Below are 14743 nucleotides of genomic sequence, written 5' to 3'. Positions count from 1 at the left end.
AAAGTAAAAGCCATATGCTGGAAGCTGAGTTTACTGCTGAAAGCAGAGTTTGGTCAGTCCCGTACAACCTTTCTCCATGTACCGACGATGCACATGGCAGGTTGGGGAATTTAAGACTAAATTCGAATATGTTATTGTAATTTTCTGACGTTAGATTCTCTTGTATCGAGTTAAACTTTTTTCATCAACAATCACGCAACTTAGAAAAAAATGATAATAAGTGTAAAGATTATTTTAACTAGAAAATCTAAAATAAATAAACGCCATCTTTTACATAATATTTTTGACACGATCAATCCGACCGTAAGAAAAAAAAACCTTGTACATCATGTATTCATGCATGCAACACTTTTTTCGCTAATATATGGATGGAACGGCATGTACTAGAATTAAAAAACCCCCACTTGCCAGCAGGATCCGACCTCTTCCCCTAAAAAGGAACAGAGAAGATATCCGAATCATTGATGCCATTAGTTTAATCACCAAGTTGGTGTTCTTCTGGTCTGAAATTGTGGTAATGAACTATATAATTAGAAAAGGGATCCTCTCGGGATTCCTTTGGGATCCTCTCGGGATTCCTTTGGGATCCATTCTACCAAATTCATCAATCCCTAATCGTTGAAATTTGATTAAATTATTATAAAAACAAGCCTTTATTTTTAACTGTTTGATCAAATTCCAAAGGTATGAATCGGTGGATTTTGTGAAAGGAATCTGAAAATGATTTATTTCAATATAATTATTTAATAAGTTGAAAAAATAATGTAAATTACAATTTTGCCACGCTTTCCCATGTCATTTTTCTGTTTTATTTTTTGTTTTTTCAAGGCTGTCAAAGGGGGACGACCTGATTGGTCAGCCAGCCAAAGAGCAGCGCACCAAACCAAAGAGGTAATCCCGAACCCAAAGCGTTTGACCTCAGCAACTCACCTTAATTACATCGATTCAAACAATAAATTTGTCCTTAAATAGTGCTTACAATGCAAGCAAAAACTGTCTTAATTCAGAAAAACACTGCCAACTTTTAAAATTAATTTGCTTAATGTTTTGTTTAACCAGGTATTTAAGGCAAAACAAAACAAAACCCTTTGATTACTATTATTTGCTCTCGTCTTTCACCAAATAAAAAATGCTGCTTATTTAAATAAAAGAATTATTATTGACATTTAAAATATATATATTTTTTAAAATTTCTTTTATTAGAAAAAAAATACACTTTCACAAAATATAGAACGAAAATTTTAAAAGATTAATAACAGTTCACTTAAATAAAAGGAATTAATTTGAAAAATGGGGTTTTCTTGGTGAAGAACATAATCCAAGAAACCGTGTCCAAATCACCAACTCAGCATTATCCATTGTTCTGAAAGCCTCAGTCTTCAAATTTCTATCTCTGCAGACTACGCAGATTAGAGTGGTTTTGGAATATCGTAAGCCTTAAATCTTCAAAACCCAGAAAGGAAATACAGTAAAGTCACCATCTTTCCAAATATAAAGTTGCACAGATTGTTCAATCACAGACCAGCCGCCTCTATTCTCTCTCTGAAGCTCAAGATTCGAAAAGATGGTGCCTTTCTCTCTGCTGGGTGTGAGCTTATGCCTTGTTGCTGGGTTGCTGGATACAGCCATGGGAGCAGGAAAGACCACCTCGTACTCGAGGGAGCTCGACCGTACACCCACCTGGGCTGTTGCTGGTGTCTGTGCTGTTATCATCATCATCTCATTGATTTTGGAAAAGGTCCTGCACAAAGTTGGAATAGTAAGTTTAATTTCTCTGTAACTGTAGTTAAACAATTTACCCTTATCAATTGTAGTCCGTTTCTTGCAGTTTTGCTGAGTAACTGGTTTTGTTCACCTAGCTGCCATGGTTAATTTTCTTCAAAATTTTAGATCGCAGCTCAAGTTTTCTGTGTGCTAGCATAGTTTTACTTTCTGCTATATGACAAGGAAATTTAAAACAAACGAAATTGAAAGGACGAAATTTTATTTTCTAGAATTTGCAAATTTATTTGTTTGGTTAATCTAAAAAAACAGTGGAATTTGATTACGAAATTTATTATTTTAAACTCTCACTCGTAGAAATTTGGAAATAACATCTATTTGTATGAAATTTAAACTTGGAAATTGGATGTCCAAATTTAGTTTTTAACCAGGAAATTATAAATTAAGTTGTTTAGTGGAAAAGAAAGTGTGAAATGCTTGAATTTGAAGGAAAGGGAAAAGGGTTCATATCAATATTTCTTAAATATATTTAATCTTACATATTTATCTGCTTGATGGAGGTATCTTGTTCAATGTCATGGTTGCTTATGAATTTACAATTTTACATTTACTTTTCGCATTCTTTCATTTTCGGTTTTGTTTCAGTACAAATGCTTACTTGAAACCAGGAATTTGATGTGTTAAGAACAATTTGCTAATTTGACAGTGTGGCTTTACGCTTCTTTTGATTTACTACTTAATTAAAAAAACTTTCGATGCAGTGGCTTACGGATAGGCACAAGAGAGCGCTGTTTGAATCTCTTGAGAAGGTTAAAGCAGGTAACAATCATGTTTGTCCAGGAAACTGATTCAATGGTTTCTGATTTGAAACTTTGCAAGAAATATCAAGTTATGGATAGACATATGACTTTGTGAAATTGTTGCAGAGTTGATGATTCTAGGTTTTATTTCGCTGATCCTGACTTTCGGGCAGAGTTACATTGCCAAAATATGTATTCCACTCAATGTTGCAGACACTATGCTGCCATGTAGAGTAGATGATAAGGAGGAGGAGTCAACTAGTCACCGGAGACTCTTATGGTACGAACGCAGATCTTTAGCTGCTGCCTCTGATTATAAATGCAAGACTGTAAGTTCATCTTCTTCATCACCACTGAACTTCAGCAGTTTTATTTACAATTGAGAACTGGTCATAATTTGATTTTTGTTAACAGGGATACGAGCCACTTATAACAGTTAATGGATTGCACCAACTGCACATCCTCATATTCTTCTTAGCCGCCTTTCACGTGCTATACAGTCTTATCACGATGCTGCTCGGGAGGCTAAAGGTATAGCAATTAGCTGGATATCAACATATGGATTCTCTTGTGCTCTTTTGAAACTAATGAACTTGAATCAGACTATGTTTCTTGTTAATCAATCTACCTTACTATGCTAAGAGTTTTATTAACTTTGCCTTGAATGGTATGTTCCATATTTGCTGAATGCTTCTTTGTACAGATTCGAGGCTGGAAGCATTGGGAGGCAGAGACTTCAAGTCATAACTATGAGTTTTCCAACGGTATATCAATCCCTTGATGCATACATACCCTCGTCAATATACATATTCTAACATCATGCCTTGATAGCGAAGATCTATGTTGGAAGCTAAACTTGATTACGTTTACTTGGCAGATCCTTCGAGATTCAGACTTACTCACCAGACATCATTTGTTAGAGCACACACCAGTTTCTGGACTAGGATTCCTTTCTTCTTTTATGTCGTAAGGCATCTTCAACTCAATTTTTTATTTTTGCTTTTCTTTCCTTTTGACTTACCAAAATACCTCAGGTTGGTAATCTCAGGGTTTTTGGATTCACTCTCATAGTATATGTTAAACTGAGCTTCTTATAACATGTTTTGCAGGGATGCTTCTTTCGACAATTTTTTAGGTCTGTTAATAAGGCTGACTACTTAACACTGCGCAATGGATTCATCACTGTGAGTTTCATCAGTTTTACAAAATTTCAGAACCATATTGAATGTGACATTTCAATTTATCGAAATGCCCAATGTACAGGTCCATTTAGGTGCAGGAAAGAAATTTAACTTCCAAAAATATATCAAGAGATCATTAGAGGATGACTTCAAGGTCGTCGTTGGCGTTAGGTAATATCAATATTTGTTATCTGCTTTTTATTCTATCACCAGCTATCTTTTACTAGACAATCTTGCCTCGTTTAGTTTGTCCTGAATTATTTCTTCATGTCCTTGGCAGTCCTCTATTGTGGGCATCATTTGTGATCTTTTTGCTCCTTAATGTTAAAGGTTAGCTACTTCTTTCCGAGAAAATCCTTTTGCAGAATATTATTATAACTTTAGAGTTCAATTTAATCGATTGACTTTGCTGTATAATAATGTTCTTTCAGGATGGCAGGCACTCTTTTGGGCATCCTTGATCCCTCTCATTGTAAGAAAGCGTCCTTCATTAGAAAATTAATCTGGTTTAGTTTGAAAACTGTAGTTTCTGACAGTTTGTGTAATTGCAGATAATTTTACTCGTTGGAACAAAACTTCAGGCCATCCTGACTAAGATGGCCATTGAAATTACAGAAAGGCATGCTGTGGTTCAAGGGATTCCTCTAGTACAAGGATCTGACAAATATTTTTGGTTTGGTCGGCCTCAATTGATTCTTAATCTTATCCATTTCGCGCTGTTTCAGGTATTGGATTGCTTTGTCTTTGCAGATTCTAGATTCGGGATTTAATCTTTTATTCGAATAGGATCATCTTAAATACTTTCTTGAATGAAGGTAGATGATGGCATTATTGTTTGCTGGAAACTTTAGTAAAGAACATCCCGATCTTAAGATGTTGATCTGGTGTTTAAAATGATCTGTCACGCTCTATGTTCAATTTTCAAACAAGTCTTTGTCTTTGTATTAGTTGAGAGATTGAAAAGTTTCTGTTAAAACAGATCCCGCATGTTTGTGGCTGCATAATTTCAGTTCAGGTAGATGTTATGCACTTTAAACAGAAGAACACAAAAGTATTCATCGTAAATTGTTGCTACCAGATATCTATGAACTGGTGTTAACGAGTAGTCAATATCTAAATATTGTATCTGACCTGCATTCCGGCCAACCTCTGAATTTGTATGAATTTCTCGGGAGTTATGTGTTGATTTCTCTCATATTTTCTTTTACTGGTCGTCTAATCGGTATTCTGGTATGTGCAGAACGCATTCCAAATTATATACTTTTTCTGGATATGGGTAATGCTCTGTTCACACTTACTTAATATTTCTATCACTCTTTGAATTTTGAAGTGCACTTCATGTCTAATACTCAAATCTTGGATGAAACTTTGCTGCAGTATTCATTTGGGTTGAAATCTTGCTTCCATGCCAATTTCAAGCTCGCAATCGCAAAAGTAATTCTCGGGTAAGCCTTTTCTCCCTTGATTTTTTATGTTCTTGGCTGGCTCTAACGGGAGTTGTTTGCTATACTATTGAGGTCAAATTGGTAAGTATATATATTTCGTCGGATTGATATGTAATTATATGTAAACAATTTTGCAGGGTTGGTGTTCTATGTTTGTGCAGCTACATTACACTTCCTCTGTATGCCCTTGTAACTCAGGTATTATTTTCGTTTATTTTCTCAATACTCAGTTTCTCCGGGTGGTAAAGTCACTAGAAATTTTACAGGAAGGCATGGCATCGAGCCCTCCACCAACCCCGGTGTCAAGCACTAAAAATCTTAGTTCTCTTCTTGAGTTTTTTAGGTCCAGTCTCTTGCTTTATACGATTGAACTTGATGTAAAATTGTTGTGGTGAACGTTTGCAGATGGGTTCACACATGAAAAGGTCCATCTTTGATGAACAAACATCCAAGGCCCTTGAGAAGTGGCACATGGCGGTGAAAAAGAAGACGCACGGAGGCAAGTCTCCTACCCGAACCCGAGGTGGTGAAAGCTCCACCATTTCAACGATGCGCTCCTCTACCTTGGGAGGACACACGCTGCATCGCTTCAAAACAACTGGTCACTCAACTCGCTCAGCCGCCGTTGAGGACCATGAGACATCTGATCCCGAAACTGATCCTCTGTCACCTTCATCAACAACACACATGATTGTAAGAGTGGATCAAATTGAGCAACAAACCGAGATAAATGAACCCCACGATGAGGAACATACCAATATTCCAGATGATTTCTCGTTCATCCAACCTGCCCTGGATAAAGAAATATGATACCAGGGAGAAATATTAGAATTATTTGAAATGCAGCTACCTGTAGTTGCATATTTTGTACATTAAATTTCTTGTTCTCCTTAGGACTCGGCTTGCGGCCTATTCATATCTCCAGAGTACATGTCTGCTGCTCAACGGAACACAGTATATTGGTTGAGTTTCAAGAGTAATGCTAATTGTATTTTGGTGTTTAATGTTGGAGATGAGAGGTTCAGTGCAATCCTACTTCCCGAATCATTTTCGAACTTTCAGTCTCTCGACAGGCCTGCCCTTGGTCGGAGGTTTAGACTGTTTAGTTGGGGCGGAAGAATGTGAAGCTTTTCTAGGTTAAATCACGTTTGGGAGACGAGGGAAGAAGACTGTAAGTTGTTGGCCAACAACCACTGACGACAGAAAAATCGTGTAAATTAATCAAACAAGCCATGAGCTCCTACAGACCCATATATATAAATTGCATTCGATGTTGACTGTGATTTTGGAGCTCCTAAAGATGATACTCGAACACTTCGAGTGATCGAAACTTTTGCTGCAATGAATAATGATTGTTCTTTGTACCACTTCTCTATGGCACGCTACCAAACCAAAGAATTATTAGTAATAGTAAAAATCTATCCCATTACCAAATTGTAATGGGTAAAGAAACAGTTCATATTATGACATTTGTACAGTAAAATGATGTCACCTTGTCATGGAATGAGGAATGAATTCTTCCATTTGAATTGGCAAATAAGTGTTTTCTAAGTTTACTTTTGATTTTGCAAAAATTTATAATAATATCATGTACTTGTTTTCCATGTTTGAATTCTTGTAGATCAGATCTGTATGTTAATTGGATTAGAATGCGGATTTAATTGGGGAGTTTTACTCAAAAGTTACCGACAGCACTTTTTTTACCTAAAGAGGGTTAATTAATTATCTGTAAATACGCTTATATTTTAGGAAAACTAATGAAAAAGGCTTGAAAACTTTGAGTTTTAATGATAAGCACAAAATAAAGGGTAAAGTGAATAGTACCAGGATTGACTTTTTGGTGTAAAAATGTGGTTTTTCGTTAAAGTGTACAGTACCGTGGGCTTTTCATTAAAATTCCCTTATATTTTCATGCAAATATTAGGATGTTAAAAAATTTAATTACTAAAACCCTTAATTATATTCATTGTTTGAAATTTCTTCGATACAATCGATATTTCTTCAAATATCGGAAAAAGCAAAGAAATATATGGAAATGGGGGGTAAAGTGTAAACGTCATCTCATATCAAGAGAAACTCTTAAAATTAAGTTAAAAATGACAAATTTCATCGATATTTCTGATATATATGTTAAATATCGACAAACTGTCATATGATATTCCTTAAAGTTTCATATTAAATTTTTACATTTTTGAGCGTGTTTCCATTGTTTCCATAGAAGGTAACTGATATCGATATTGATATATCCATCGATATTTTCATAAAGTTGCATATTGATATTCCAACCAATACTCATATTTTAAACATTGATTATACCCAGTTATACTTCTTGAAATTAACAAGTTTCTGAATATGAGAGTTGAATACATGTGGGGTTCTGTTCAGTCTTTTAGGCATGCATGTGGTGTTCTGTACTGTAATGGACTATAATTAAGAGCCTTCTCAGTTGAACCAAAAAGGATTAAGAATGGGAATTTATTAAAGCAAACGTAATTAGGTTAATTATTAAGAGTGGATAACCGAACTTGAGACCTTATTTAACATTCAAGAAATTATTGAAAACTGTTTACAATCGATTACATAGATGATTTTCTCTATACAAACACAATACATTAGACTCTCTCTCTCTCTCTCTCTCTCTCTCTCTCTCTCTCTCTCTCTACCGCAATTTACAGATAACATTGATTCAATTTAATACCTACCTTGACAAGAGGTTTGTTAGCTCCATCATCTTTTATGTTCAAAACCAACACAGGCCATAGTATAATCCATTCCATCCCTTAGAGTAGTCTAAATAACCTTTACATACGAAGAGTAGCTGTCCTCATATCTGTTGTGCTCCTAAAAGCTCTCAATCATTTCTGTATAGTGTTGAGATTCTCACAAGTCTCTTTTGGCCTGAGTCCTTGTATATGTAGTGGAAAACCGTGGAGTTTGAGATAACGACTCTAGGTGGAGTGGACCACATGAAGAAAAAGATTACTTGATCAAGTGCAAAACGATCTTTTGCTTACACGAAAATTCTAGTAAGTTCCCGTGCATGCTTTGTATACGGAAGGCAAGATTCGAAGTTTGGCTCTGCTGCCTCACCCCCCTATTCCCTTTTGCAACAGGTCAATTGGTTTTGATTGCATTTCTATGTCACACTATTCCCCAAAACCCAACTCCTAAACTGCCCTTGCATTACCTAACTTCCCCTTTTCACCCAACATATATCAAATTGTTTATTAGTTGGTTCTGTATGGCATTTTGGTTTTCAATTACATCAATGACATGACCGTGTTGAGCTCGAGCAACCATGTTGTTTCAAACATGGTCCAAACCTACACATAACACAAGCATATTGTCGTGTGATATAACTTGTCTTATCTTTAATTGTATATAAGTTTATAACCATAAAGAAACCACATGATTTGAAGGCGCCTTATTAGTTTCAAATTTATCTTTTCTTAATTAATTAGGCATGTTCAACCCAAATAAAAGGCACGTACGCATGGAACCTTCTAGCTGAAGAAACTTTTAGATCACGACTCAGTTTCTAAGACAAAAAAGAAAAGAAAACATATATGCATAGATTTGTACAACAAGAAAAGTAGTTGTGAAATAGATAGATATGAACAACCCACAAAGACAGATTAATTTGGTAGTAATTAAAACAGAGCTGAAATTAAGGACTTAAGTAATTCACCTTCAAGTTTTCCAGAAACAAAATTAATGACCGATAAAGTTGACCGAAAGAGAATACAAAATCAACAAGCAGCATGCAAGTCATGAGTTGGTCAATAATTAAGGCCATGCAGTTTATAATTTGCCTATTGTGGTAACATATCTCTTGTTGTATGGCATGCATGCCCTCGATGAAATCGTAAGTAGTATAATTTGGATCCGATTTTCCGACCTTCCTCTCGTCTTATGGTTGATTGCAAACCATTTGATTGCCTCAAAGTACCAACTCCAACCATAAAGGTGAGGGGGGAGGTAGAAAAGTCGGATGGTATTTTATGCAAATAGTTAGACACGTTGCAAGTACCTGCAGTAGCCTTGTAGGCAAGGCAAGATTTGAGTTGGGCGTTGCCTTATCCACCTTCCCTTTACACCCAACACATTAAAACGTTCAATACGGTAATGCTTGCATTGCAATGTCTAAACCCTAAACCCAACTCAAAAACTGCCCTTGCGTTATCCATGCATCTTCCCCCTTTTTCACCCAACACATCAAATTGATTTAGTTCGTTTTGACTGCATTTTGGTTTTAAGTTACATCGATGACATGAGCGTGTTGAGTTTGTATCAACCATATCCATCCATATATATATATATGTATGATCCAAACCGACATTTTGTCCTCAATATATACTTCATTCCTACCATGAAACATGCCCTATCATGAATCTATCTTTCTCACATAACCAGTCAAGTGAAAAGCTTGAAGAATTTGTCATAAGCTTCTTTTTCTTCATAAACACTATGCAATCGAGATACATAATTATATCAACTGCCAAATTTAAAGACATAATTGGTTACTCATCCGGTGAAATAAATTTTATATATTTATGGGAATTGATCTCCACACACATTTTTCTTCCTCTACATTATATATCTTATTTATTTTTTATTTTTGAATTAAAAAAGGAAAATCAAGAAATAAAAATAAATGGAGATGAAGGGAAATGATCTTCATGTCTTCCAATATCTTTTTTCTGATGCTATTGGCATTAGACTATTAGTGGTGGGTGCAACACATGTGCACTGCGGTTGGAAGTGGGATTGTCCTATTGTATTTAGCCTAATAAAGTGTCTAAATTCATACTAATTAGCTTATCAAAAGATTTCTTGACTAAAATAAATGCATGCATCAAGCTATAATGTCACGATTTTCCTCGCTCTTTTTTGCGGTTTACCAAAAGTCAAGATTCTAATGATTTCGGAAATAATTAGTGGAGCAAGTGGTTGAACTTGGCGACTTGGTGCCTTACTCTTTCAGCATGTGTGATTTACGATTATGTGTCACACGTACAATTAGTCATCTCATAACTCTTAATTCAGTGTTATTTTTCTTTTCAATGTAGAAAAAATTTCAAACTCGAAGTTCTTTGATAGTGAACAAAAAAAGTGAAATAATGAATAATCCTCTAACGGTAACGATGTTTGAAATATGTTCTAAAAGTTAATTATGAGATAATACTTTACAAATTTTTTTTAACGGTGTTTTTTTTTCCCACCTCACCCCACCCACACCAGGCCTCGAACCTGGGACCTAATCTACCCCACGCCTTACCCATATTTCACATATTAAACAAAGTTAATTAGTTTAATCTAAAGATAAATATTATTGTTTAAGGACGTCTCATTAAATGTTATATGCTTAAATAATGTCTAAGGAGTCACTTAATACTATAGTCTAGTGTTATTTCTTTTTACTTATAAGTGAGATGTCTTATGTTTAATTCTCACCAAAAACGAATTTGAACCACATTATTGTTAGCCCATTATAAGGTTATGTCCACCCCCATCCTCTTTAGTGTAGATAAAAAATAAATAAGTCTAAGGAATATGTAATAGAGAGAATGTAATCTAAGAAAGTTAGATTCATGATACCTTTCTTTCTCATATAGATACTATAAATGTTCCTAATCATAGTATTGCTAATTAGGCATTGACAATCCTATAAGATCAGTACATGCTATGTATTCTCTCTTCAAAGAGTGACTAGTCTTGAGTGAATGGTGTGAAAGACATCAATATGTAGGTGCTGGATAGAGAGTAAGTTCACTGAATGCAATCAACATGAGTTCTCGTACTCATGTTATACGAGAACTAACTAGTTAGGATAATGCAAAGTAATTATTTGACCTAAGACACCACAATTGTCATGTGGATACGTATTTAATTATTTGATGATGCGTCACAACCTCATGGTTTGTTGCTCTCATTGTTGGGATCAGTGATTTATTCAAAGAGGCATGTGAGTGTACAACAAGGGATCTATAACGTTCAACTACTGAAGAAGAATACTCTACGATATGATTCAAGAGTCTCTGGCCATAGCACATGAATAGGATTTAGGAAGTATGTTTGATATCACATTCACATGAATCGCATAGATAAGAGAATCACATATGATAGTAAACATGAAAAAACTACCAACCAAACAATGTGATTAAGAGTATTGACTATATTGCATTGTAATTCCAGTTGACAAGGAGCCAAGGAGTAAAGAAGCAACGGAATGAAGGCCTTGGGTGAATAATATTTGCTTAAGCAAAAGAGGTATTTATAAAGTTACAATGAGGACTCTTCCCTTTCCCTTTCAATTTAGATTAAATCTTGGTTCATCACCCACTAGTCTTTAAATTTCATGGTTAAAAATTAGTTTATTGAGTTCATAGTAACTAATTTTCGCATTTAATCTTGTAATGCATGAGACACTCAAAGGACAAAACTTTCCTTCAAACAGTAGTTTTTTCACAATGTGTCATCCCATCATTTTCCTTTTTAGGTTAATACCTCCCATTATTTTAAACATAGTGCTTCCCGAAATGAGGGAAAATTGTGGCCATATTGTAGCACATGAGGAAATAAACATGCAAAAATTTGTGGTCGGTGTATTCTTAATATGTATGAAAGTATTGCTTAAAATTATTATTATTATTAATCACAAGTTTTTTCTTTGATCCTATAACGGGTGTCTAGTATTTTGAAGAAGAGAGACATATCTTGTAAGTGTAGTTTTGTTTGCAATTTCCAAGTTGGTTTAGTTTAGTTTAGTAGGTTTGAAGGTTCGTTATGGAAAGGTGACTTGACTTTGCCCTAAGATGAGTTTAGTAGTTTTAATTATCCTCCCATAGGCCATAGCCTTTCCCATGGGCAACCAAATGAAGTGCCAATTTTCCAAAGCTATTTTTTTGGACAACTCCCAAATTTCAAAGTTATACCAACTAATACTATAGAAACTTATGTATTTCGGTTGCAGTGTCATTATCTTTCGAACTACCTTTTCATGAAGAAAATTTTCATTGTGTGGAGTATTCGGTCCAAGACATCAAGTGTCATTTTTTTTAAAGTATCTAATCACTTGTATCATGACACTTGTTATAGTATGATGTTTTATCAGCACATTGAAAAACCTCTCCTCTTCATGCATTTGGTTAGATCACATACGTGAAATAATAACAGAGGAAACTGTTAACTGCAACGGATATAGTAAAGTTATTTCGTGTTTTTTTGTTTTTTTTTGTTTTTATCAAGAAAGTTACTTCCCCAATCAAGAACATTTTTTACTCATTAATTCTCTAATTTTTTGGGCAAACTCACTCATTCTCTTAATGTCCTTGAAAAACTAGTGATTTGAGCATACTGAGTGTAGATAATATAATAATGATGACTTTAAATCATCTTTGTATTTGTCCTTATCTATGATTAGAATATTCCATTGGTACAAACTACATATACGCACCCGTTCTTTTAATTTATTTTCTAGAGAGATATTTCTCTTTTATTACTCTTAAAATTACCACTGAAGGAGAGGGTATTGGTGCGGCATCTGAATCGTGTGTGATGTGAGAGAGTAGTGAGACCAAAAGTGGGTCAGGATGAATATGACAAATTAGAGATAAGAAGTTTATTGTGTTTGAATCCGCACAGACACATAATTCGATTGCCTGATTTTAGAATTTCTCCTTCTTTAGGTCCACCCGTATGGTTTACCCTTCTATCTTTTACCTAGATACTATTTGGGTTGCAAGTTAAACGTTTTTAAAGTAGATTTGTTCAAACTTTAGAGGCTGATTGGTGCAAGTTATACTTTGACACTTTAATCTTCCTTTAATACAAAAGAGGGGTATCTTAAGACACAGCCTTGTTCAGACTTTTGACACAAAAAGCAGATTACTTAGATTTAGCATAAATAACATTTTTATTTACGGTCTTGTCTCGATGGTTTTTTTTTTTTTATGTATGATCTTATTTTGATGGTTAATTTATTTTTCTCGTGACATGACTGCAAACCTGTAATTAAATAAGAATCTGAAACAAAAACAGCGTAAAACCCAATTGATTAAAGAGGTTAATAATTGTTGAAAATGGAAAAGAACAGGGAAGTGAAGCAGTAAAATGAGATTAAAATTGGATTAATTAGAAGAAAAGCATGGTTTGTCACGTGGTTAATGCAGAAAAAGATAGTGGCTAAATACAGAAAATCCACTGCCACCTGGCCCGATCCTTTCCGCCTACCTCTCTCTCTCCTCTATCTCTCTAAACCCTTATCTTCTCCAAAGTCCAAACATTTTCAATTCAGAAGTTTCAGACCAAATTGCCACTCCTCACTCTCAGCTCTCAAGCTCAAAGTATAAAAACCCTTCAGACCCCCCCAAAAAATCCAACCTTTCTTTCTTTCCATTGAATCTTTCCACCTCTGGTTTCTGAAAACGATATTAGATAGTCGATATACCGCCGTCTGATCAGCCATGCCTCGCTCTCAGAGATTTCTAGGCAGCAGCACCCCCGCCGCCAACTTCTCAACCGTATCGGCAGCTCCGCCTCCTGAGGCCGTGGCTCTGGAGTCGGATTTAGTTGTCATACTAGCAGCGCTGCTCTGCGCCGTCATATGCGTGGTGGGTCTTCTCGCCGTCGCCCGCTGCGCCTGGCTCCGCCGCGGCCCCGGCGGCAGAGCCGCTATCAGCTCGGCTTCTTCATCCGCCAACAAGGGCCTCAAGAAGAAGGTCCTCCAGTCCCTCCCCAAGTTCACGTACGGAACCGGCGGCGCCGAGCCGCCGCCAAAGCTGGGTTCGGAGTGCGCCATCTGCTTAGGGGAGTTCGTGGAGGGGCACGAGATCAGGATTCTGCCGCAGTGTGGGCACGTGTTCCACGTTGGATGCATCGACACGTGGCTTGGGTCTCACTCGTCGTGCCCGTCTTGTCGGCAGATCTTGGTGGTTGCTCGGTGTCACAAGTGCGGTGGGTTTCCGGCTCCAATATCTGAATCTGAGGCGGAGCTCAAGGCTCGCCAGGACCACACCAACCATTCAGCTCCTCCTCCGCCGGCGGCGGCGGCAGCTGCACCCACTACTGCCATTAGTATTAGTTCTTCTAATACGGCTCCAACTACCAATTTTCTCCCTTAAAATTTGTTAATTAGGCAAACCAACGTTTTTAATTTTTCTTTAATTAACTCAACCTTTGTTTTCCTTTTTCTGAATTTGTATTTCCTACCAGTCTTTTGTGTACAGAGAGAATCAATGGATCATCATGTTTATTCATCTCAAATTTTATTTTCCCCAATTGGCACCAAGGCAATGCAGTAGCTGAATGTTTAAGTTCTTCACTATGTTTATCAAAAAGGATGAATATTAGGGGACAAAAAGAGAGTGAGTGCAACCAAGAAACTACTTGGGATTTGACACAGTGTGCATATATTTTTGTTTAGCTATTTTTATATAAGTGTCAAATTGTAATTTTCAAGTACATGAAACTAACTTTTTATGTAGTTGATGCAGATGAATATTTGCAACAATTAGACCTTGTATAAAATCTGTATCATTCAATGACACGTATTATTGTAGCCAGATTCCTAAATTGCTAAAATTTTCTTCTTTTT

The 14743-nt window shown here is 35.9% G+C and overlaps 2 protein-coding genes across 2 annotated transcripts; both read left to right on the top strand.

Moving 5' to 3' along the window:
• The first annotated feature begins 1297 nt into the window (after nucleotides 1-1297).
• Nucleotides 1298-6159, top strand: LOC137747450 (MLO-like protein 10). Its single transcript, XM_068487558.1, has 15 exons — nucleotides 1298-1759; nucleotides 2484-2541; nucleotides 2649-2851; nucleotides 2937-3053; nucleotides 3226-3286; nucleotides 3400-3488; nucleotides 3632-3706; nucleotides 3786-3874; nucleotides 3984-4033; nucleotides 4135-4175; nucleotides 4255-4428; nucleotides 4944-4979; nucleotides 5081-5148; nucleotides 5286-5346; nucleotides 5554-6159. The coding sequence occupies exons 1-15, from the start codon at nucleotides 1565-1567 to the stop codon at nucleotides 5956-5958; spliced, it is 1722 nt and encodes a 573-aa protein (XP_068343659.1). The 5' UTR covers nucleotides 1298-1564; the 3' UTR covers nucleotides 5959-6159.
• Nucleotides 6160-13394: 7235 nt separating this feature from the next.
• LOC137748355 (RING-H2 finger protein ATL80-like) lies at nucleotides 13395-14405 on the top strand. Its single transcript, XM_068488499.1, has one exon. It carries the CDS (start codon nucleotides 13614-13616, stop codon nucleotides 14268-14270), a length of 657 nt encoding a protein of 218 aa, XP_068344600.1. The 5' UTR covers nucleotides 13395-13613; the 3' UTR covers nucleotides 14271-14405.
• Nucleotides 14406-14743: the final 338 nt, after the last annotated feature.

The sequence above is a fragment of the Pyrus communis genome, chromosome 10 (genome assembly GCF_963583255.1).
Source record: "Pyrus communis chromosome 10, drPyrComm1.1, whole genome shotgun sequence".
Lineage (NCBI taxonomy): Eukaryota > Viridiplantae > Streptophyta > Magnoliopsida > Rosales > Rosaceae > Pyrus > Pyrus communis.
This window is presented reverse-complemented; position numbering and strand designations above follow the sequence as displayed.